Source organism: Pongo pygmaeus, chromosome 5, assembly GCF_028885625.2.
Source record: "Pongo pygmaeus isolate AG05252 chromosome 5, NHGRI_mPonPyg2-v2.0_pri, whole genome shotgun sequence".
Classification (NCBI taxonomy): domain Eukaryota; kingdom Metazoa; phylum Chordata; class Mammalia; order Primates; family Hominidae; genus Pongo; species Pongo pygmaeus.
In genome coordinates, this window is record NC_072378.2 from 36,017,005 (window position 1) to 36,038,948 (window position 21,944).

The following is a 21,944-nucleotide window of genomic DNA, read 5'->3' on the forward strand; positions in this document are numbered from 1 at the left end:
CTCTACAACAAACCCAGTGCTTTCCCATAGTCATTCTTCTGGTCACTCCCTTTCTTGTTTCCAAAACATCCACCTCTCTCAAACGCTACTTCTGTCATACCAACCTTGACCCTCTATTTGTAGGCCATTTTGCCCTTTTATGTACTTCCTTAGCTCTTCTCTCGATTTGCTGTCTGTAAGAGATTTCTAAGACTATGCGCCTGTTAGGTTTAAAAGATCTTTCAGAGCAAGGTCCACGCTTTGTTCATATTTAGATTCCCTAGAATGCCTCTACCTTTGAGAATAGTAAGACAAAAAGTGCAAGGAATTTGTAATGAAATTTGGGGGGTTCTTCCTCTGCTCCTTACAAGCTGTTTGATGTTGGTTACCTTAACTTCTCTAAGACTTTTTTCCTTACCTATGTAATTAGAATAAAAATATCTGTTTTCACAGATAATCTTCTGGATGAAGTGGTATAATGTGTATTTCTAAGGTATACTATTCAAATGTTAGCTCTTACTGTTATTGGTGGTCACCTGACAGACATTTTTTCATGCAAGGCAAGCCAATGTAACCAACAGGCTAATCATAGGCTAAACAAAACACACCTAACCACTGCCATGATGAATTCCACACTGCTCCCTGTTTGGGCAGGGAAAATCAAGAAGGAATCACTCCTACAGCTATTACACATTAGGCTAATAACAAACTTAAGGCCCCCTAAACTCATCTCCTGAGCCTTCTTGTCTACAAAGAGTCTTTCTGCACTTGCAGAAAATGTCTTATTGATAAAACTATAATTAGACAACTAAAACATATATTGTAGTGTTTTAACTCATTTCCAAATGACCACTATTCAGTTCAATAAAGACACAAATCCAATTGTTGTGCCCTAAAATCTTCAAATGAGAACACCAAAAACCAGGGGCTAAGTCTCTCTGCTTTAGTTTCTAGTACACTTTATACCAAACATAAAAGATCCAAATGTTTGGCTCAGGATAAGCGAAAGGCCAGAACAATCGTTCTCAAACAAACAACAAAAATTATGTACCTAGGTCTACATGAGGCAAGCTAGATAATCAGGAAAATCAGAAGAATGGATTGGTTCCCAGCTTCTAGAAACCCACTGCTTATAACATGCTTCTGTGATGCACAGAAACTTGTAAAAGGCACCTTTTTACAGAGGGAAAAGATCTCTTAAATATTTGGAGGGTCCTGGACTGTATGCCTGGGAAAATATATGCACACAAAAAAATTTCCTGGGGATTCACAGAGATGCTGACATCCATCAATAGATCTCTGGGTGTAAAGCATTGAACAAATTAAAACCACCAGCTGAGAGGTTATTGGGAAAGTGCCCCACAGATTACTTATTATTAAAAAAGAAAAAGGACCTTTCAAATAAAACAATCTGACTGATAACACTTTAACAAGTGATCTGCATCATAACCAAACTCTGCATCACCAATAATGAAAAAAACTGCTATTACTCTGTCTCCTAATATGATGTAGTGATGTAATATAGATGAGCTATCACCTATGTGCTATCCCTATCAAAAATGTTTAACCTGAAACTAATCAAGAAGAAAAGACAAAAACAGATTGTGGAGCATTCTACAAGACCATTGGCCTAGACTCCTGAAAAATGTTAACGACATAAAGAACCAAAAAGGTGGTGTGCACCTGTAGTCCCAACTACTCAGGTGGCTGAGATGGAAGGACTATTGACTGAGCTCAGGAGTTTGAGACTGCAGTGAACTGTGATCATGCCACTGTACTCCAGCCTGGGCCGAAGGGTGAGACCCCATCTCTTAAAAGATAAAAAAAAGAGAGAGAAGGAGAGAGAGGGAGAGATGGGAGGTCTGTTCCAGATTAAAGGAGACTATAGAGATATGACAACCAAGTGTAATCAGTGATCCTTGGCTGGATCCTGGATTAGGGGACAAAATATTATAAGAACTTGGAAAAGGAGACTGCATATTAGCTTATTATTACTATATGTTAGCCTTTTGGAATGTGATATAGTATTATGGTTTTATGTAGAGTAATATCCTTGTTCATAGGAGACACATGCTGTAGTATTTAGGGGTGAGGTGTCATAATATCTGCCACTTGCTTTCAAATCATCCAAAGACAATGCTTTCTTTTGAATGTTCATCATTTGGAGTTCAGCTAAATTTTTAAATGAAAATACTGTCAATGAAGAAATGTTTTCAGGCTGGGCACAGTGGCTCACGCCTGTAATCTCAACACTTTGGGAGGCTGAGGCGGGTGGGATCATTTGAGGCCAGGAGTTTGAAACCAGCCTGGCCAACATGATGAAACCCCGTCTCTACTAAAAATACAAAAATTAGCCAGGCGTGGCGGCACACGCCTGTAATCCCAGCTACTCGGGTGGCTGAGGCACAAGAATCGTTTGAACCTGGGAGGCAGAAGTTGCAGTGAGCCGAGGTCATGCCACTGCACTCCAGCCTGAGCGACAGATCAAGACTCTGTCTCAAAAAAAAGAGAGAAAAAAAAGAAACATTTTCTTTTAGTTCTCACTTTGCTATTTTGAAAACAATGGCTTGTTTAAATTCAAGTAAACAGGCAACCTGTATAAGCTGATTTACTAGCTTTCTAAATCTCATTTGATAAAGGAATTAGCTCTTCATGTTTTGGCTCCAGCACTTCAAGGGACGCAAGTCATCTTAGTAATCTCAGAGGATGGCTCTTGTCAGTAGTACTGAGTCCATATGAAGAGAAGTACTATGAATAATTAAAACACAAAGATAAAAACAACAAGTAAACAAACTTTTGAACTTTCAAAAGCAGATAAAGCTGGAAGAATAAAGAAATAAACTGAATTTTCCAAGTATTTCCCCTTAATTCCAGTTAAGTCATTAGGAGTATAGGTTTTTGTAAGCTAACAAAACAAATAAAACGTTTTCCTTGATTGAATGTTATATAAAAAAGACAGTAAGGACAGACAATTCCTAAAAACTGTAATGACACATTGAGACAGTTTCACCGTTTTTATAAGAGAGACTTCTCTTCTTTCCCTCACCCTAGGTTTATTCTGGATTTAAAATCACTATGTAGCTATGGATATTAATCTATGATAAAGCTTACTGTGCTGAACTGTCCAAAGGTGGAAAATTGCTACCCAGTGCATCAGAAAGGGAACACACAGTTCGTTCTGTTATGGACATGGCAGATAAGCATACACTCTCCAAAGTGCTAGTCAGCAAACACCTGAGACATAACAGAAAAATGAGAATACACTTAATATTTCATCAACAGTGTACTAAAAACTTCAATTAACATAACTAAACTATCAGGTCCCCAAAATGAGAAGTCATTTTAAAGCCATTATCTACCAATTCCCTATGTATATTATGTAAATTACTGTATTGTTCTCTTTGTTAAAATATCAGTGTCTTGCCTCAGATTATGCTACTAACAGGAGAGTTTTCAGAAAGATATTTCTTTGGTAAACTTAGTTTTCTTCTCAGTACAAATAATTACTGAAGAAAACAAAGCTAACAGACCACACTTCCCCTGACTCTGAGTGCTGAGTTGGATAAATTACTGTTTTCAAGTAAGCAGAAAGCAAAGGATTATATTAAAACAAACAAAAACACCCAGAAAATATTAGACTATCCAAATGTTACCATTATATACTAAAGGATGAACCTGAATACAGTATTATTCCCCTTACTATGATTTTACCCTATTTGGCCTCAAAAAGGTTGAACGACAGGACTAAGTCATCAACTTTCTCTCCCCAGGAAGATGCTGGGATGACAAGAAAAAGTTTTTAAAATCTGCAAAACTCTGAGGTGGAAAACAAGAAGTCTTTCTAACTGAACCAGAACTTTGGGGGAATTTCTGAACACTACACAGCAGATGAGGTCAGACCGAGGGAGAGAGCAAAGAAGAGAAGGTGGCCTCCCAAACACCAACTGTTAAGAGCAGCTCTTCCCAGGGGAGCCTGGAGAAGCTCTAGGTCTGGGGTCAGCCCCAGAAAGCAGGAGTGAGCTAGGGGAATGCACTGGAGAGCGGCATCTGGGGGAAAAAGCAGAAACTGTGTTTGGATCAGTTAGGCCAGGTAGGTTTCTTTCCCTCCAGAGTGCACACTGCGGCTCCCATCTTTTCTTCTCTGGAAGACTTAATAATCCTTATTTTTGGAGTTCAGACCCATCGCAAGGATATGTCAAGGTACTTGTCTTCTTTCCTTAATTCCTGCAGGGGCCTTGATATTCTGGCCCTTAACTGCTGAAGACAAGTCTTTGTGGAATCTCCAGAAAAATTCTCTAGCATTATTTCTTTTCCTTGGATGTCTCTGTCCTCTACTTCTAGAGGTATTACTAGATAGACTTTGGACATTTTGGTTTTATCCTTCAGGTTTCTTAAGTCTTTTTCTAAACGTGGGCCAAACAACAGAATCACCTGAGGAGCTTAAAAAAGCTACTGATGCCTGGACTCCAGCCCAGAGGGTCTGGATTTAATTGGTCTGTGGTGGGGCCAGGGTAATGGTGTTTTCAAAAACCATGTTAGATGATCCTAATGTGCAGTCAGACATGGTTGAGAACCACTGGACATTTCTCCCGTTTTTCATCTTTGTCTCTGGCTTTATACCCTAAGAGAAATTCTTTGATGGAATTTTTATTTATTTCTTATTGTCTCTTAAGAGACAGGGTCTTGCTCTGTTGCCCAGGCTGGAGTGCAGTGGTACCATCATAGCTCACTGCAGCCTTGAATTCCTAGGCTCAAGCAATCCTCCCCTTCAGCTGCCCTAGTAGTTCAGACTATAGACATGTGCCACCACACCTAATTTTTTTTTTTTTTTTTCAGAAGAGACAGGGTCTCACTATGTTGCCCAGGCTGGTCTTGAAGTGATCCTGGGCTCAAGTGATCCTCCCATTTTGTCCTCTCAAAGTGCTAGGATTATAAGAGTGAGCCACCACACCTGGCCTGATGGAATTTTTACATCACCATTTGGTCATCAGCTATGTTCAATATATCATTTAGTGTGCTCAAGGGATTTTTAAAAGAATTTAGTGGTCAGGTGAGGTGGCTTAAGCCTGTAATCCTAGCACTTTGGGAGGCCAAAGTGGCCAGATGACTTGAGGTCAGGAGTTCGAGACAAGCCTGGCCAACATGGAAAAACCCCATCTCTACTGAAAATACAAAAATTGGCTGGGCATGGTGGCGGGCACCTGTAATTCCAGCTACTCAGGAGGCTGAGACAGGAGAATCGCTTGAACCCTGGAGACGGAGGTTGCAATGAGCGGAGATTGTGCCATTGCACTCCAGCCTGGAGGACAAGAGTGAAACTCCATCTCAAAAAAAAAAAAAAAAAAAAAAAAAAAAGGCTAGGCGGGGTGGCTCACGCCTGTAATCCCAGCACTTTGGGAGGCCAAGGCAGATGGATCACGAGGTCAGGAGATGGAGAACATCCTGGCTAACATGGTGAAACCCTGTCTCTACTAAAAATACAAAATATTAGCCGGGTGTGGTGGTGAGCGCCTGTAGTCCCAGCTACTTGGGAGGCTGAGGCAGAAGAATGGCGTGAACCCAGGAGGCAGAGCTTGCAATGAGCCAACATCGTGCCACTGCACTCCAGCCTGGGCGACAGAGCCAGACTCTGTCTCAAAAAAAAAAAAAAAAAAAAAAAAGAAAATAGTAATAATGTTTTTTATTTTACATATTCTTATCGGATTGCTCATTTTCTTAGCACTAAGTCTTTATTTTGTAGATGCAATTACCTCCGAAATCTTTCTGAAGATACTACTGAGAATAAAATGGAGCATTTCTTATGCGTAAGTATTTGGCTAAAAGGTTTTTTTTTTAAAGAAAAAAAATGCCTCGACCTTCTGGGAGGTGGCATTTTGTGTATCCTCTAGCATCTTCCAAAAATACTAGGCAGTGGGGATTCTCTGAAGTTTGAGAAGGTAAGAACTGAAAATAACAGAAAGGTAGCATATTGTAAACATGAAAGTTAAAAGTAGAAGAGAGATGTACAGAGAGGCAAAAGTCACAGGTGAGAAGTCTGATACTTATACTAGGGTTATAAAGGGGAAACATGAAATGCTTTGGGTGAAAGGGAAGTAGGGAGCAAAGGCTTGAGAAAAGAACCAGACAGGCTTAAATGCATATAGGGAAAAGAATCAAGGGGAGATTAAAAAGTCATGATGCAAGAATAGCATGGATCTGTTCATCAACTAAACACAGGTCACTTAGTTCCAGCTAAATTTTAACTGTATGGCTAAATAAAAGTATTTCAAAGTTTTTCCTTAAAAGGATGGTCATGGGAATGTTAGAGTAAAATTTGGCAAATACTTACTATAAAAATATATTTTTGAAAAGGATGAGATAAATCTATACAGTAGAGAATCATTTAGCTAAAAGTCTAAACAAAAACATCCAAACAACTAAATTGGGAAAATATTTTGTAAATGTTCATCCATTATAAAAGAATGTCAGGTACAGTGGCTCACACCTGTAATCCCAGTACTTTGGGATGTCAAGGCTTGAGCCCAGGAGTTTGAGACCAGCTTGGGCAACACAGTGAGTGAGACTCAATCTCTGCTAAAAATAAAAAATACACGCCTGTGGTCCCAGCTACTGGAGAGGCTGAGGCAGGAGTATCATGCCATGGTTGCGCCACTGCACTGCAGCCTGGGCAACAGAGCAAGATATTGTCAAAAAAAAAAAAAAAAGGAAAAAAGAATAGCATTGTAGTAAATGAAGTGTATTGTTACGGTGCATAGTGCCCAGTGATGATTTGGTTATCTGGACCATTTAAAAAAAAAAAGTCAGTTGATGATGCCACAATGGGCTAATACATGTAACACAAACAGTGTAATTTATTTTTTATTTTTAAAAATTTTTTGAGACAGACTCTTGCTCTGCTGCCCAGGCTGGAGTGCAGTGGCCTGATCTTGGCTCACTGCAATCTCCGCCTCCTAGGTTCAAATGATACTCCTGCCTCAGCCTCCTGAGTAGCTGGGATTACAGGTGTGCACCACCAATGCCCGGTTAATTTTTGTATTTTTAGTAGAGATGGGGTTTCGCCATGTTAGCCAGGCTGGTCTCGAACTCCTTCAGCTCAAGTGACCCGCCCGCCTCAGCTTCCCAAAGTGCTGGGATCACAGACACGAGCCACCACACCTGGCACAAACAGTGTAATTTATAGCAATATATTTGCAGCCACCAACCACGGTTCCCAGTTGTTTGTAGATTTTGGTGGGTGGGTGGGTGTGATCATTTTAGAGCACTGGATTACAATTATGCAAATACTGTTCATTACATGCCAAAATGTCTTTTTCATTGTTTTCCCTTTAAGACAGCTAACCTCTGAAAATATGACTAATATGGAGCAGGTGAGGTCTTACCCATTCCACATAAACAACCTTCTAATACTCACATGAAAAGACAGATGGATTTTCAAGATGTACTATTAAGTGAATGGTGAGTTGCAGAATGATTTGTAACATGATCCTATTTCCAAGAGGAAAAAAGTATACATGTGTTTGTGTATTTGCTTATATATAGAAAAAGTTTGGAAAGATAACTTACCAAACTGCTAAAACAGTGTTACCTCTGGAGAATGAGATTTGGGAGGATAAGAAGGAATTTTCACTTCTTACATTTTATTTTTATATTATTTAAATAGTTTAACATTAAACATGTATTACTTTCATGATCTTTTTAAACTTAGGGAAAAAGACGAAACATTTCATGGTTCCACTCATCAGGACTTTTTATTCTTTCTCTTCAATTTAATTCGAACATTTTAGAGTGCTTTTTATGGAGAACAAGAGAACTCTGGCTGGGGTATGTTGAGCAAGGGGTGCTTGTGTGATGTCCAGAAGGTTATCAGAGATAAGGCCTGAGCTCAGGAGAGAAGTGTGGGTGACAGTTACATGTTGGGGAGTCATCAGATTCTACACAATAATTAAGATAAAAAGTACTGTTGCAATTATATACTACTAAGCAAATAAAACCATGGCTTTCAAACTTTTAATGTCCAAGTCTCACTTCTGATTAGGTTGAGCATTCCTAATTGGAAAAATCCAAAATCCAAGATGCTCCAAACTCTGAAACTTTTTGAATTCTAACATGATGCCACAAGTGAAAAACTCCACACCTAATACTTCTGTTTTCTAATGGTTCAAGTATACAAATTTTATTTAATGCACAAAATTATTAAAAATATTGTATACTGCACTGTTTTTGTTTAACTTGTGGACAAAGACTTATGGTTAGGTGCAAAAAATAAATCCTCTTTTGCAACCCAGAACTCATTGTTCAGTATGAGTTTTGATACATATAAGAAGGGATATTATGATACCTGAGACAGTTAACTGATGGGAGTATTGATAGCCATAAAGGTTGGTTCCAGGCCAGGCACAGTGGCTCAAGCCTGCAATCCCCACACCGAGGCGGGAGTTATTGCTTGAAACCAGGAGTTCAAGACCAGCCTGGGAAAGAAAGTAACAAACACCTCATCTTCACAAAAATTTAAAAATTAGCTGGGTATTGGGGCATGTGCCTGTAGCTGCAGCTACTCAGGAAGGGGAGGCTGAGGCAAAAGGATTGAGCTCAGGAGTTGGAGGCTGCACTGAGCTTTGATGGCACCACTGTACTCCAGCCTGGGTAACAAAGACCCTGTCTCTTAACAAAAAAAAGACTAATTATAGGACTGTAGAATAGACAGTTAAACAGCATGGGATATGAGGGAAGTCCTCAGCAGTATTAATTTTGCATTCCAATTTCATGTTGACGATACATATGATGGCTTTTTGTTTTAATAGTTATCTTGAGAACATGATATCTGGAGTTAAAGGTACTGGCATATTCCACACATCTGTACTATTCTTGAGTGTCATCGCTTAGGAATGAATATGATTTGAATTCATTCATGTTAAGAGAGGGTGTCAAATTGAGAACCAGGCAGATCCACCACCTACAGTAAAAAGGACCCTAAAGTAAATTGGTTGAAGAAATTAGATCCCAAAGATCCTTGGTGAATTTTGAAATCTTCACCAGTATATCCATATTAAAAGGAGATGACAGAAGCCAAAGTAAAAGAATTATGGGCCGACAGGAAAACTGGATTAAAATAAGCAATAGTTTCATTAAAAATGGCTAACTTGAAGATAAATCTTTTGACTCCAGCTCTTTAGCGGATCTAAAGTGGCCCTGATGGATAGTGGAAGAAATCACAACATGGAATTCCATGAATAAAAATTTATTGACTTTAAAAAAATTAAAAAATAAAATAAAAAATAAAAATATTGTATGATATTACCTTCAGGCTGTGTGTATAAGTACATATGAACATAAATAAATTTCATGTTTACACCTGGGTTCCATCCCCAAGATACTATATCTCATGTATACATGTATGTGCATATGGTCAATTGACAATGTCACAATGGGCTAATACATGTGATACAAAGTGTGGTTTATTATAGTTATTTGCAGCAAACAACCACAGTTCCTTATTGTTTGTAGATTTTGGTGGGTACAACAATTTTAGAACACTGGATTATAATTATGCAAATATTATGCATTACATGCCAAAATATCTTTTTTCCCTTAGAGAAATTTGCAAATATTCCAAAATCTGAAAAAATCCAAGATCCAAAACACTTCTTGTCCCAAGCATTTTGGATAAATGATACTTGACAACCTGCAGTACTTTTGGCAGCATAATTGAATAATTAAAACTCAAACCATCACTAAAGAAGTCAGCAAGACGACTATGATGGATTTTAAAAGATCTACAGCACTTAGAAAGTGTCTGAAGTTACTGTACTATTCCCCTCATTAATACCATACCATACCATTGTTCAAATAAAACTATTTACTGCTGTTTTACCCCCTGAAGCAACCTGAATCCTTCTCTGGCACTTTCTTTCTTGACTTTATGCATTGCCTTTTTTTCTTTTCTTTTTTTTTTTTTTTTTTTTGAGATGGAGTCTTGCTCTTGTCGCCCAGGCTGGAGTGCAATGGCACAATCTCAGATCACTGCAACCTCCACCTCCCGGGTTCAAGCGATTCTCCTGCCTCAGCCTCCTGAGTAGCTGGGATTACAGGCATGTGCCACCACGCCCAGCTAATTTTATGCATTGCCTCTTATCTCTCATAAGCTGTATCCAGCTCTGTACCAAGACAAGAGACCCCTTAGCTCAAAGGTACATCTGATAGGCATCACTGTTAAAGTTATGGCAGCAGCTGGGTCCAGTGCCAAGTGTCTGTACCTCCAGCAACTTTGGAGGTTGAGGTGGGAGGGTCGCTTGAGCCCAGGAATTGAAGTCTAGCCTGAGCAACATAGTGAAACCCTGACTCTTAAAAAAAAGTAGTTGTGGGCCTGGCTCGGTGGCTCACAACTGTAATCCCAGCACTTTGGGAGGCCGACGTGGGCAGATCAGTTGAGGCCAGGAGTTCAAGACCAGCCTGGCCAACATAGTGAGACCCCATCTCTAAAAAGAAACAGAAATTTAAAATAATAATAAATTAATTGAAAGCTGAAGGATAAGTAGGAGCCATTCACTTATTTATTCAACAACTGTCTACTGAATACCTACTATATGCTGGGCACTGTTGTAGTGGAGATACAGCATTAAACAACAGAAAACAATTTCTGTCTCCATGGAACTTACATTTTGATAAAGGTGAAGACAGTAGGAATGAGCCCCTATTATTTGTCTAGGTTTTTTATAGAAAGTCAAATTTCTACCTGTGCCACAGTGGTGGAGTAACTTGAGGTGATTCACTAGGGCCAAAGAGTTTGGTCCTAAGTCTCCTGATGATTTCTAGGAACGAGCCAACAAGGTAACATATGAGAAAAGTCTATAAATACTATACATGTAGAGAATGTGTCCTATTCATTTTGTAATCCCACCACCTAGTATAAGTAAATGGCATAGGAGCAGTACTCAATAAATGATGAGATGAATCACAATTTTCAAAATCACAGTCAATGTAAAGATGGCAAAACATCAGACACTATAAAGAATCAGTGCTGAAATACCATTACAAGCTAAGTATATTCCTTCTCTAAATTTAATCTGAAAAATCTAATCTGGAGAATTACACTGTACCTGAGCGTTTAACTATAAAAGTAAAAATAAAATTCTGTTCTAATCAGGCGTACTAATTAAGAACACCCAAGCATAATTAAAATCTATCTCTGAAGTGCATTATAAGAGTATGTCTGTGCATACACAACACATAGCAGATTTACCTTATTAATTAGATTAGTTTGGTTTAAATATGGACAGTCAAGAACAGAGGACCACACCTAGCTGCCAATATTTGAGTATACATTAACTAGCAACTGGAGGAAGAGATGTTTCAGACTTGAGACGCAGACAGAAAAACCCAACACAAAAGTTTTATGTAATACTGTATCCTCTTATAGTACTAGCTCATTAAAACACTATTATATAAATTGTTTCCCAAAGTCCATTATATGCCTAAGAGAAAAACTGTACAAGAATAGCATTTGAGTCTGTGTAGAAAGAATAAAAAACCTGGCCATCTTAAATCATCATCTTAAATTCCATAAAAATATGGAAGGAAGAAAGGGCCAATAAACTCAGATCTACTATTAACTAGCTATGGAATCTTTGGCCCTCACTCAGTTTTTCCATCTATACTTTTCAGGGGTTAGACTGGAATCATATCTAAGGTTTATTCCAACTCTATTATTTTGTATTTATTCATTAAAAAGTAATTTATAAATATATGTTTTACTTTTGGGGAAAATGAGGTTTGCTAAGTGGAAGGAAAAACAATTCCCAAGGGATAGAAAGTTATCTTAACAATACAGAGTTCACTTTCCATTGCAACCCTCTGGCAAAATATGAATTCTGAGCTTTACCCACTTACATGTGGTATTAGTTTTCTACAGATGCCATAAGAAATTAACACAAACAGGCCGGGCAAAGTGGCTCATGCCTGTAATCCCAGCACTTTGGGAGGCTGAGGCAGGTGGATCACTTGAGGTCAGGAGTTCGAGATTGAGACCAGCCTGACCAACATAGTGAAAACCCATTTCTACTAAAAATACAAAATTTAGCAGGGCATGGTGGCGCGTGCCTGTAATCCCAGCCACTCGAGAGGCCGAGGCAGGAGAATCGCTTGAACCCGGGAGGTGGAGGTTGCAGTGAGGTGAGATCTTGCCACTGCACTCCAGCCTGGGGAAACAGCAAGACTCCGTCTCAAAAAAAAAAAAAGAAAAAGAAAAAGAAAAAAAGCCGGGCACGGTGGCTCACGGCTGTAATCCTAGCACTTTGAGAGGCTGAGGCGGGTGGATCACAAGGTCAGGAGATCGAGACCATCCTGTCTAACACGGTGAAACTCCGTCTCTACTAAAAATACAAAAAAAATTAGCCGGGTGTGGTGGCGGGCGCCTGTAGTCCCAGCTACTCAGGAGGCTGAGGCAGGAGAATGGCGTGAACCCGGGAGGCGGAGCTTGCAGTGAGCCGAGATCGCACCACTGCACTCCAGCTTGGGTGACAAAGCGAGACTCCGTCTCAAGAAAAAAAAAAAAAAAAAAAAAAAAGAAATGAACACAAACTTAGTGGCTGAAATAATACCAATTTATCATTTTACAGTTCTGCAGATCAGAAGTCCAGAATGGGTCTCACTGGGCTAAAATCAAGGTGTTGGCAGGGCTGCATTCCTTCTGGAGGCTCTGGGAGAGCGCTCATCTCCTGGCTTTTTCCACATTCTAGAGGCTGCCCACATTTCTTGGCTGGTGGCCCCCTTCCTCCATCTTCAGCCAGGAATACTGCATTTATTTGATCATTCTTCTGTAGTCATCTCTCTCTCTGACTATAGTTGGGAAAGTTTTCCACTTTTAAGAACCCACGTGATTAAGTTGAGCCCACCTGGATAACCCAGGATAATCTCCCCATCTCAAAGCCTTTAACCTTGTTCACATCTGCAAAGTCCTTTCTGCCCTATAAGGTAACATATTTACAAGTTCCATTTTTGAGGATCCATTATTCTCTCTACCACCAATACCTAATCATCCAATCAAAATCCTAAGAATTTCTCTCAAGCTTGGAATTCCATTATTCCATTGACTTCCTCCATTTTGTACTTAGGAGGTCTCACAACATTCTTTCCTTTTCCTTTTCTTTATCATCCAGTTGGATAACAATGTTCTAATCTAAAATAAAATTTAACATTTTATATCATTCTGAAAATACATTCAGAAATTTAGAAAACATAAAGTAAAACATCTGGTTTCTCAATTTTGTAATAAAATTATAAGGCCAGGCACAGTGGCTCACACCTGTAATCCCAGCACTTTGGGAGGCTGAGGCGGGCAGATCACGAGGTCAGGAGTTCGAGACCAGCCTGGCCAACACGGTGAAACCCCGTTTCTACTTAAAAAAAAAAAAATACAAAAATTGGCCAGGCGCGGTGGCTCATGCCTGTAATCCCAGCACTTTGGGAGGCCGAGGCGGGTGGATCACAAGGTCAGGTGATCGAGACCATCTTGGCTAACACGGTGAAACCCTGTCTCTACTAAAAATACAAAAATTAGCCGGGCGTGGTGGCAGGCGCCTGTAATCCCAGCTACTTGGGAGGCTGAGACAGGAGAACGGCGTGAACCCCAGGAGGCGGAGCTTGCAGTGAGCTGAGTTTGCGCCACTGCACTCCAGCCTGGGCAAGTCCGTCTTTTTTTGAGACTCCGTCAAAAAAAAAAAAAAGAACCTCCAGAACAATGCTGAACACAACTGGCAATAGCAGATATCTTGACTTGTTCTAAATATTATATAGGGAAAGCATTCAGTCTTTCAGCATTAACTATGATTTTAGCTATTGGTTTTTCACAGATACCCTTTATCAGAATGAGAAGTTCCCTTCTTTTCCTAGTTTGCTGAGTTTTTATCAGCAAGGCATGTTAAATTTTGTTAAATGTTTTTTCTGCATCTATTGAGCTGATCATATGCTTTCTCTTGTTAATGTGGTACGTGACATTGGTTTTCAAATGTTAAACCAACCTTGGATACCTGGAATAAACCCTATTTGGTCATTGTATTTTATCGTTTTTATATGTTGTTGGATTCAATTTGCTAAAATTTTGTTAAAAATATTGCTGGCTGGGTGTGGTAGCTTACACTTGTAATCTCAGCATTTTGGGAGGCTAAGGCGGGTGGATTGCTTGAGCCCAGTAGTTCGAGACCAATCTGCACAACATGGTAAAACCCCATCTCTACCAAAAAATACAAAAATTAGCTGAGCATGGTGGCATACACCTATAGTCCCAGCTACTCAGAGGCTGAGGTGGGAAGACGGCTTGAGCCCCGGAGGTGGGGGTTGCAGTGAGCCATGATCACACCATCACACCACCACACTCCAGCCTGGGCAACAGAGCGAGACCCTGGCTCAGGAAGAAATAAGTAAATAAATAATAAAAATCACAGAGTGACTTAAGAAATATTCCATCTTTATCAATTTTATGGAGGAGTTTGTGTAAAATTGGTATTATGACTTCCTAAAATGTTTGGTAGAATCAGGAATACCATGTAGGCCTAGAGTTTTCTTTGTGGGAATTCAATTTTTTTTTTTTTTTTTTTCCGAGACTGAGTTTCGCTCCTGTTGCCTAAGCTGGAGTGCAGTGGCGCCATCTTGGCTCACTGCAACCTCCGCCTCCTGGGTTCAAGCGATTCTCCTGCCTTAGCCTCTGGAGTAGCTGAGATTACAGGCATGCGCCACCACACTCAGTTAATTTTGTATTTTTAGTAGAGACGAGGTTTCTCCATGTTGATCAGGCTGGTCTCAAACTCCTGACCTCAGGTGATCTGCCCGCCTCGGCCTCCCAAAGTGGTGGGATTACAGGCATGAGCTACTGCGCCCAGCCAACACTGACACTATTTTATGAACAAAAATATGATCTATCTTAGTAAATGTCCTGTGTGCAACTGAAAAGAATGTGTATTCTGCTTGTATTGGGTAGAATACTATGTAAATGTCGATTAGGTTAGTCGATAATGTAGTTCACATCTTCTAAATTATTTTTTGTCTACTTGTTCTATCAATTATTGAGAGAGAGGTGAGGTATTGAAATCTCCAACTATAATTTTAGATCTATTTATCCTTTCAGTTCTATCAGTTTCTGATTCATGTATCTTGAAGCTCTGTTATTAGGTGCATATTTAGGACTATTAATTTCACTTGAAAGCAGCCAATCATGAAAGGCCATACATTATATGATCCCATTTATACGAAAGGTTCAGAATAGGCAAATTCATAGAGACAGAAAGTAGACTGGTGGTTGCTTAGGGTTAGGGGAAACAGGAGGAAATGGGGAATGGGAGATTTCTTTTTAGGGTTATAAATGTTCCAAAGTGGGACAGCAGTAATAGTTGCACAAATCTGGAAATAAGCTGGAAACCACTGAATTATATATTTTATTTTTGATTTACCTTATTTTATTTTATGTATTTATTTATTTATAGAGATATGGGGTCTCGCTACATTGAGCAGGCTGGTCTTGAATTCCCGGTCTCAAGTGATCCTCCCATCTCAGCCTCCCAATGTACTGGGATTACAGGCATGAGCCACCACACCTGGCCTGAATTGTACACTTTAAAGGGGAGAATATTATGGTATGTGAATTTTATCTCAATTAAGCTGCTAAAAAATTATTCTACTGAATGGATGACCATAATTCATGAATGATATACATTGCATCCAACTTATTAATACTCTATAACACTGCTATGAACATTTTTGTGCCTAAGCTTTTATCATATGTAATTGAAAGTATGGCTTCTTGGCTGGGCACGGTGACTCATGCCTGATCCCAGCACTTTGGGAGGCTGAGGCGGACAGATCACCTGTGGTCACGAGTTCAAGACTAGCCTGGCCAACATGGTGAAACCCCGTCCCTACTAAAAATACAAAAATTAGCCGGGTGTGGTGGCAAGCACCTGTAATCCCAGCTACTCAGGAGGCTAAGGCAGGAGAATCACCTGAACCCGGGAGGCAGTTGCAGTGAGCAGAGATTGAGCCACTGCACACTCCAGCCTGGGTGACAAGAGCAAAACTCTGTTTCAAAAAAAAAAAAGAGTATGGCTTCTTGAACACAGTCTGCTTGAGTGAGAATCTTAGCTTGACAACATAGCAGCTGTATGATCTTGTGCAAGTCACTTGCCATCTTTGTGCCAGTTTCCCTATCTAAAACACAAGGTTATCGGTTATCAACATCTCTTGGGATTGTGAGGACTAAATTAAGTAATGCACATAAAGGGCTTTGTACAGCACCTGTTACATGGTAAACTTTCAACATTAGTAGTAGTAGATGTTGTAATTATCATTCAGTTTGTGTTACTTTCTCTTTTTTATTTAAAAAAAATTTTTTTTATAGAGACAAGGTCTTGCTATGTTGCCCAGGCTGGTCTCAAATTCTTGAGCTCAAGTGATCCTCCTGCCTCAGTCTCCCAAGTTGCTGAGATTTACATGCAAAAGCCACTGTGGCTGGCTAGTTTATATTATTTTCTTAAGAAGATTTCTAGAAGTGGTATGACCTCGTCAAAAACCATGAGCATTTATGTGGCTTTTTTTTTTTGAGACAGTGTCACTCTGTTGCTCAGGCTGGAGTACAGTGGCACAGTCATGGCTCACTGCAGCCTCAACCTCCCAGGCTCAAATGATCCTCCCACCTCAGCCTTCTGAGTAGCTGGGATTACAGACATGCACAACCACACCCAGCTAATTTTTTGATTTTTTTTTTGTAGAGACAAGGTCACACTATGTTGCCCAGGCTGTTCTTGAACTCCTGGGCTCAAGCGATCCTGCCACCTCAGCCTCCCAAAGTGCTGGGATTACAGGTGTGAGCCATCACCCCTGGCTGTGTCCAAATATATTTCAACAAACTGCATCTCAAACTGGGTATACTAATATTTGGTGCCACTAGTAAGTATATATAAATATATAAGAGAACAAGGATTACCTAGCTATCGTAATTACAGTAAATTTGTTTTGTTAATAGGAATCTCATTTTAATTGTGCATTCATTTTTGCTGCTTTTGGCCCTTAGTTGTTTGAAAGCCAATAGTTTTCTAATTACACTATGAATCCTACACACCATGAACACCTACTGAATATGAAATGTGTGTAAGACCCTGTTCTAGGAGCTACAAAGAAAACTGAAAAGTTAGCCCAAGGATTTTTTGTGAAGGCAAAGAAACATTTTAATTCCAAATAATTGTTATTAGGTAGAAGAGAGCTACAAAATGTTTCTGAGGGTCCAAAGGAGGCAGAAGATGGCAGTGTCTGAGCTAGATAGGCATACTTTCAACTGGCAAGGGTGTGGCAAGAGTAAAATCAAGGCTGGTAAAAGAATACAGCATGCTTCAAGCCTAAGCAGCTTGAGTACAAACTGGCTCGGGGTGGAAATGATGAGACAGCAAGAGCACAAAGAGGACCCTCTAAAACACAGCCAGTGACCATGTGAGCTGAGGGGGAGGGCTTCTCACAGGGCAAACTGTACAGAAAGACGTGAAGACACAAAGCATCATGACCCATCCAGGGAGCTGCATGTGATCCCACTTGGCTAAAGTGAAGGGTACATGTGGGAAAGAAGCAGATGATGCTAAATAAACAGGCAGAGGCCTGACTGTGAAGGACCTTGTGTGCCAAAGTAAAGTACATGAACATTATTCCAAAGGCAACAGGGAACTGAGGCATTTTTAAGAAAAGAAGTGACAAGCAGACTAGCTTTAAGAAAAAATTACTCTGGCACTCCAATGGTTTCCCATCTCACTCAGGATAAAATCCAAAGTCCTTCTTATGCTTAATACCCTTATATGCTGATCCCTGGCTATCTCTGAAATTATTTCTCCTTTTCCCTCACTCACTGCTCTGGCTACAGTGGCCTTCTTGCTGCCCCCTCCCATATGCCCTTTCCTCAGGGCCTTTGCACTTGCTGTCCCCACTACCTGGAACTCTTCCCTGGTTAGCTGCATAGCTCACTCCCTCACTCCCTTCAGGTCTGCCTTCATGTTCAAACCTCTTCTTATCAGAGTTGCTTTTACTGTTACTAGAAATAAAAGAGCAAAAATCGACTATAATCAGCCCCACTATGTTTTCCTCCAGTGTATTTATAGTATTTGTATACTGCCTGTCTCTCCTTACTAGAATGTAAGCTCTATGATGGATCCCTTCAATAACCATGTGACACTGAGATTGTTATTACTGACACGTCCAGACAGCTAATCTAACGGACGAGCTAAGTAATCTATCCATGGATATACGGCTAGTGAACAGTGGAACCAGGGAGAATGACTCCGGAGCCTGCACTCTATTTTACATACTGACTCCCCAGAAGTGTCACAGGTCTCTGACTCTGATTCTAAAGCATTTCCTGTGAACAGGCTCCATGCTGACAAGCACTAAGCCAGCAAAAACTCTGAATTCACAGTATGTCCTTCTACAAAGATGGTGATTCTTATAATTTGTATTAGCCAAGTTTTAAAAGCCAGGGAATATTTTTTAAATAATCAATTAAAATGTACAAAGTATCTGGACTTTTACCTACCCAAAAATTAGCTGTTTTTTTTTAGACCCACAGATATTCAAACAAGATGAAAAGATTTTATGAACTAAAAGGAACACAGCATATGACACCAAAAACTACTTTCCCAAGACCCTTTTTCAGGTACCATATTCAATTTCAGGAATAAAACTCAACATCTTTAAAATAATCATCAAAATTTTCTGACATGCCACTCCCGGAGGAAGAACAATGTGGTATCTACAGGAAAACATCCAGCAAATACAGTATCTTATGCACAGTAAAAGAATGAAAGGTAGGCTGCAGTAACATTTCTCTTTATTCTTTCCCCACTCCTGAAATTATTAAATTTCCTCTCTGCCTGGGCATTCTTTCATCCCATCTCCCATTACTATCAGTATCCTCTCCTTAAAATGCAGTTCTCAATCAACAGTTGTCCGCATCAACCACTTCATACCAGAACTCATCCACTCTTAATTTCAACTACTACCTCTATTAGTATAACTCCCAAATCCTAATAGAGGTAGTAGCTGAAATTAAAAGTGACATAATTTCTCCCTCTTTCCTTCTCCAATCTTTGATTTCTCTCACTTCAGGACCCTTTTATTTCCTTATGTTTTTAAGGAAAATTAACTTTTTCAAAATTGGTCCCTTCTCCATTTACTTCATAATCTGTATTATCTGGCCATTCTCCTAGGTTTGCAAGTTCAATATAATTTTTCTCCACTTAATCAATAGGACCGGCCAACTATTCATTGTGTTTCTTACCTTACTTTCGACTCCATAGCTATCACCACATTTTGAGTTTTCTTCCTCTCCTTTGTGAATTACTACAGTTCTCCAAAGGACCTGCCTACCTCCAGACGGCTCACGCACTCCCACTCATTCTGTATACACTGCTAGTGAAGCCTTTCTGACACAGCACGCCCACCACATTACTCTCTAATTCATGGACCTTAAATAGTGCCCCAGCACAACAAATCTAAACTTCTCAAACCAGCACTCAGGGTCTTCTGCTCCTTTAGAGCGTCATTAGTAAATGCTCCTCTTTTTTTTTTTTTTTTAAGAGGAGTCTCGCTCTGTCACCAAGCTGGAGTGCAGTGGCGTGATCTCGGCTCACTGCAACCTCCACCTCCCAGCTTCAAGCAATTCTCCTGCCTCAGCCTCCCGAGTAGCTGGGACTACAGGCGCGTGCCACCACGCCCAGCTAATTTTTTTTGTATTTTTAGTAGAGATGGGGTTTCACCATGTTTGCCAGAATGGTCTCAATCTCTTGACTTCATGATCTGCCCGCCTCGGCCTCCCAAAGTGCTGGGATTATAGGCATGAGCCACCGTGCCCGGCCATAAATGTTTATCTTAAACATTCTAAAAAGATAAAAACCTAGAAACCCAACATTCTGATCTTCTACATCTGAATCTGTACAATGCACACTATGGGTCTGTAGAGGTCATAGTACACTATCTTCCACCTAACTTCAACAGATCACATCAGGCAATGGAACTACAGACAGTCCCCAACTTATGGTTTGGGTTACGAGTTTCAACTTCATGATGGTGAGAAGGCAATACACATTCAGCAGAAACAGTACTCCAAGCACCCCTACAACTATTCTGCTTTTCACTTTCAGTTTTCAATAAATTATGTGAGACATTTAACACATTATAAAATAGGCATTCTATTAGATGGTTTTGCCCAACTGTAGGCTAATTTAAGTGTTCTGAGCATGTGTAAGGTAGGCTATGATGTTCAGTAGGTTAGGTATATTAAATGCATTTTCAACTTGTGATATTTTCTATTTACAATGAGTTTATCAGGAGATAAACTTACCATAAGCCAAGGAACATATATATTACCTAATCTATCATCTTCTGAACATCTCAAGTTATCATGACAAGGATTCATTTTCAGAAGTTTAATCCTTCTAATCCACAAAATGAAAGTGTGTACAGTTATCAGAAAAATAACACTTCATATCTTTGGTAAGAGTACAAATTTGTTGAATATTTTTAAGGGCCAATTTCCCAATATCTACTCAAAGTTTATGTGCAGATATCCTTTAGCCCAGCAATATCACTTCCAGGAAATAACCTGTAGATGTTCTCACAGAAGCAAGCAAAAATACATGCAGAAACACTACTATTATAGTAAAAAAAAAAAAAAAAAAAGGAGGGGAGTGGATTTCCTTAATAGACTTCTATTATACATCTCTACAATGGAAAATTATACAACTAAAGACACAGTTACAAATGAATTGATATGGAAAGTTTAAGAATGCCATGAAGGGGGAAAAAGCTATTTATAGAACAGAATATAATTATTCTATTTGTGTAAAGAAAATGTATATGAAGGCTGGGCACGGTGGTTCATGCCTGTAATCCCAGCACTTTGGGAGGCTGAGGCAGGCAGATCACGAGGTCAAGAGATCAAGACCATCCTGGCCAACACAGTGAAACCCCGTCTCTACTAAAAATACAAAAATTAGCCGGGCATGGTGGCGGGCGCCTATAATCCCAGCTACTCGGGAGACTGAGGCAGGAGAATCCCTTGAACTCAGGAGGCGGAGGTTGCAGTAAGCCGAGATCGCATCACTGCACTCCAGCCTGGGCGACAGAGCGAGACTCTGTCTCAAAAAAAAGAAAAGAAAATGTATATGAAGAGAAAATACCTAGAAAAAATATAGTAAGCCATTAATAGTAGCTAATTCTGGAGAATGGGGCTCAGGGGAAGAAACAATAAATTTTCACTTGTTGTGTGTGTGTGTGTGTGTGTGTGTGTGTGCGTGCATACATGCATGCCTTTTAAAAAAATCAGTTTATTAAATTTACATTAATAAAGAAAACTGAGTACAGCAAAGGCTGTTAACCTTAGATGAATATAATTGATCTTGATTATCCACAGTACAAGAAATATGAGCTACTAAAAGTGCTTAATGAGAAACTCATCCATTCATTCAACTATTTATGGAACACTTACTAGACGTCAAGCATTGTGCCTGATACTGACATAATGGTGAACAAGAAAGACCTAGTCCCTGCTCCCAAGGAACTTACAGAAAGGCCTTTTGGACTCCATTTTTCCTGTCTCCCCTGTAAGAACCACTCTGACTTACAGGTGTGCACTCTCATTATGCCTATTACGCTTATGGCTCCCATAAGACAAATATTAATTAATAGAATCATTATATCAACCAAAAAGAATCCTTAAAATAATTAACCCGTTTCCTCCATAATTAATTTTTAAAGTTATTAGAAGCATAATCTGTGGAAAGAACAATTCAACAAGCACTCTTACAAATAAACAAATAAGAAGTAACCTAGTTGGCTGGGCGCAGTGGCTCATGCCTATAATTCCAACACTTTGGGAGGCCGAGGCAGGTGGATCACCTGAGGTCAAGAGTTTGAGATCAGCCTGGCCAACATGGTGAAACCCC

The 21,944-nt window shown here is 39.8% G+C and overlaps 2 protein-coding genes and 1 pseudogene across 4 annotated transcripts in view; 1 reads left to right on the plus strand and 2 right to left on the minus strand.

The window, feature by feature from the left end:
* Window positions 1–21,944, minus strand: part of FKBP5 (FKBP prolyl isomerase 5) — a 111,995-nt gene that overhangs the window by 70,048 nt on the left and 20,003 nt on the right. Inside the window, exon 1 of one of the 3 annotated variants that reach the window (XM_063666162.1) lies at window positions 3,091–3,214. The exons of the other annotated variants lie outside the window; for them this stretch is intronic. The gene's annotated coding sequence lies outside the window, so the exon portion shown is untranslated. Of the gene's footprint in view, window positions 1–3,090; window positions 3,215–21,944 lie in introns of those variants that run through there. 3 annotated transcript variants of the gene reach the window in all.
* Window positions 7,699–21,944, minus strand: part of LOC134739717 (collagen alpha-1(I) chain-like) — a 34,053-nt gene continuing 19,807 nt past the window's right edge. Inside the window, exon 2 of the mRNA XM_063666163.1 lies at window positions 7,699–10,787. Within this exon, the coding sequence (XP_063522233.1) occupies window positions 10,769–10,787 (19 nt within the window). The 3' untranslated portion in view covers window positions 7,699–10,768. The remainder of the gene's footprint in view (window positions 10,788–21,944) is intronic.
* LOC129039779 (small nucleolar RNA SNORA40) lies at window positions 8,190–8,310 on the plus strand (annotated as a pseudogene).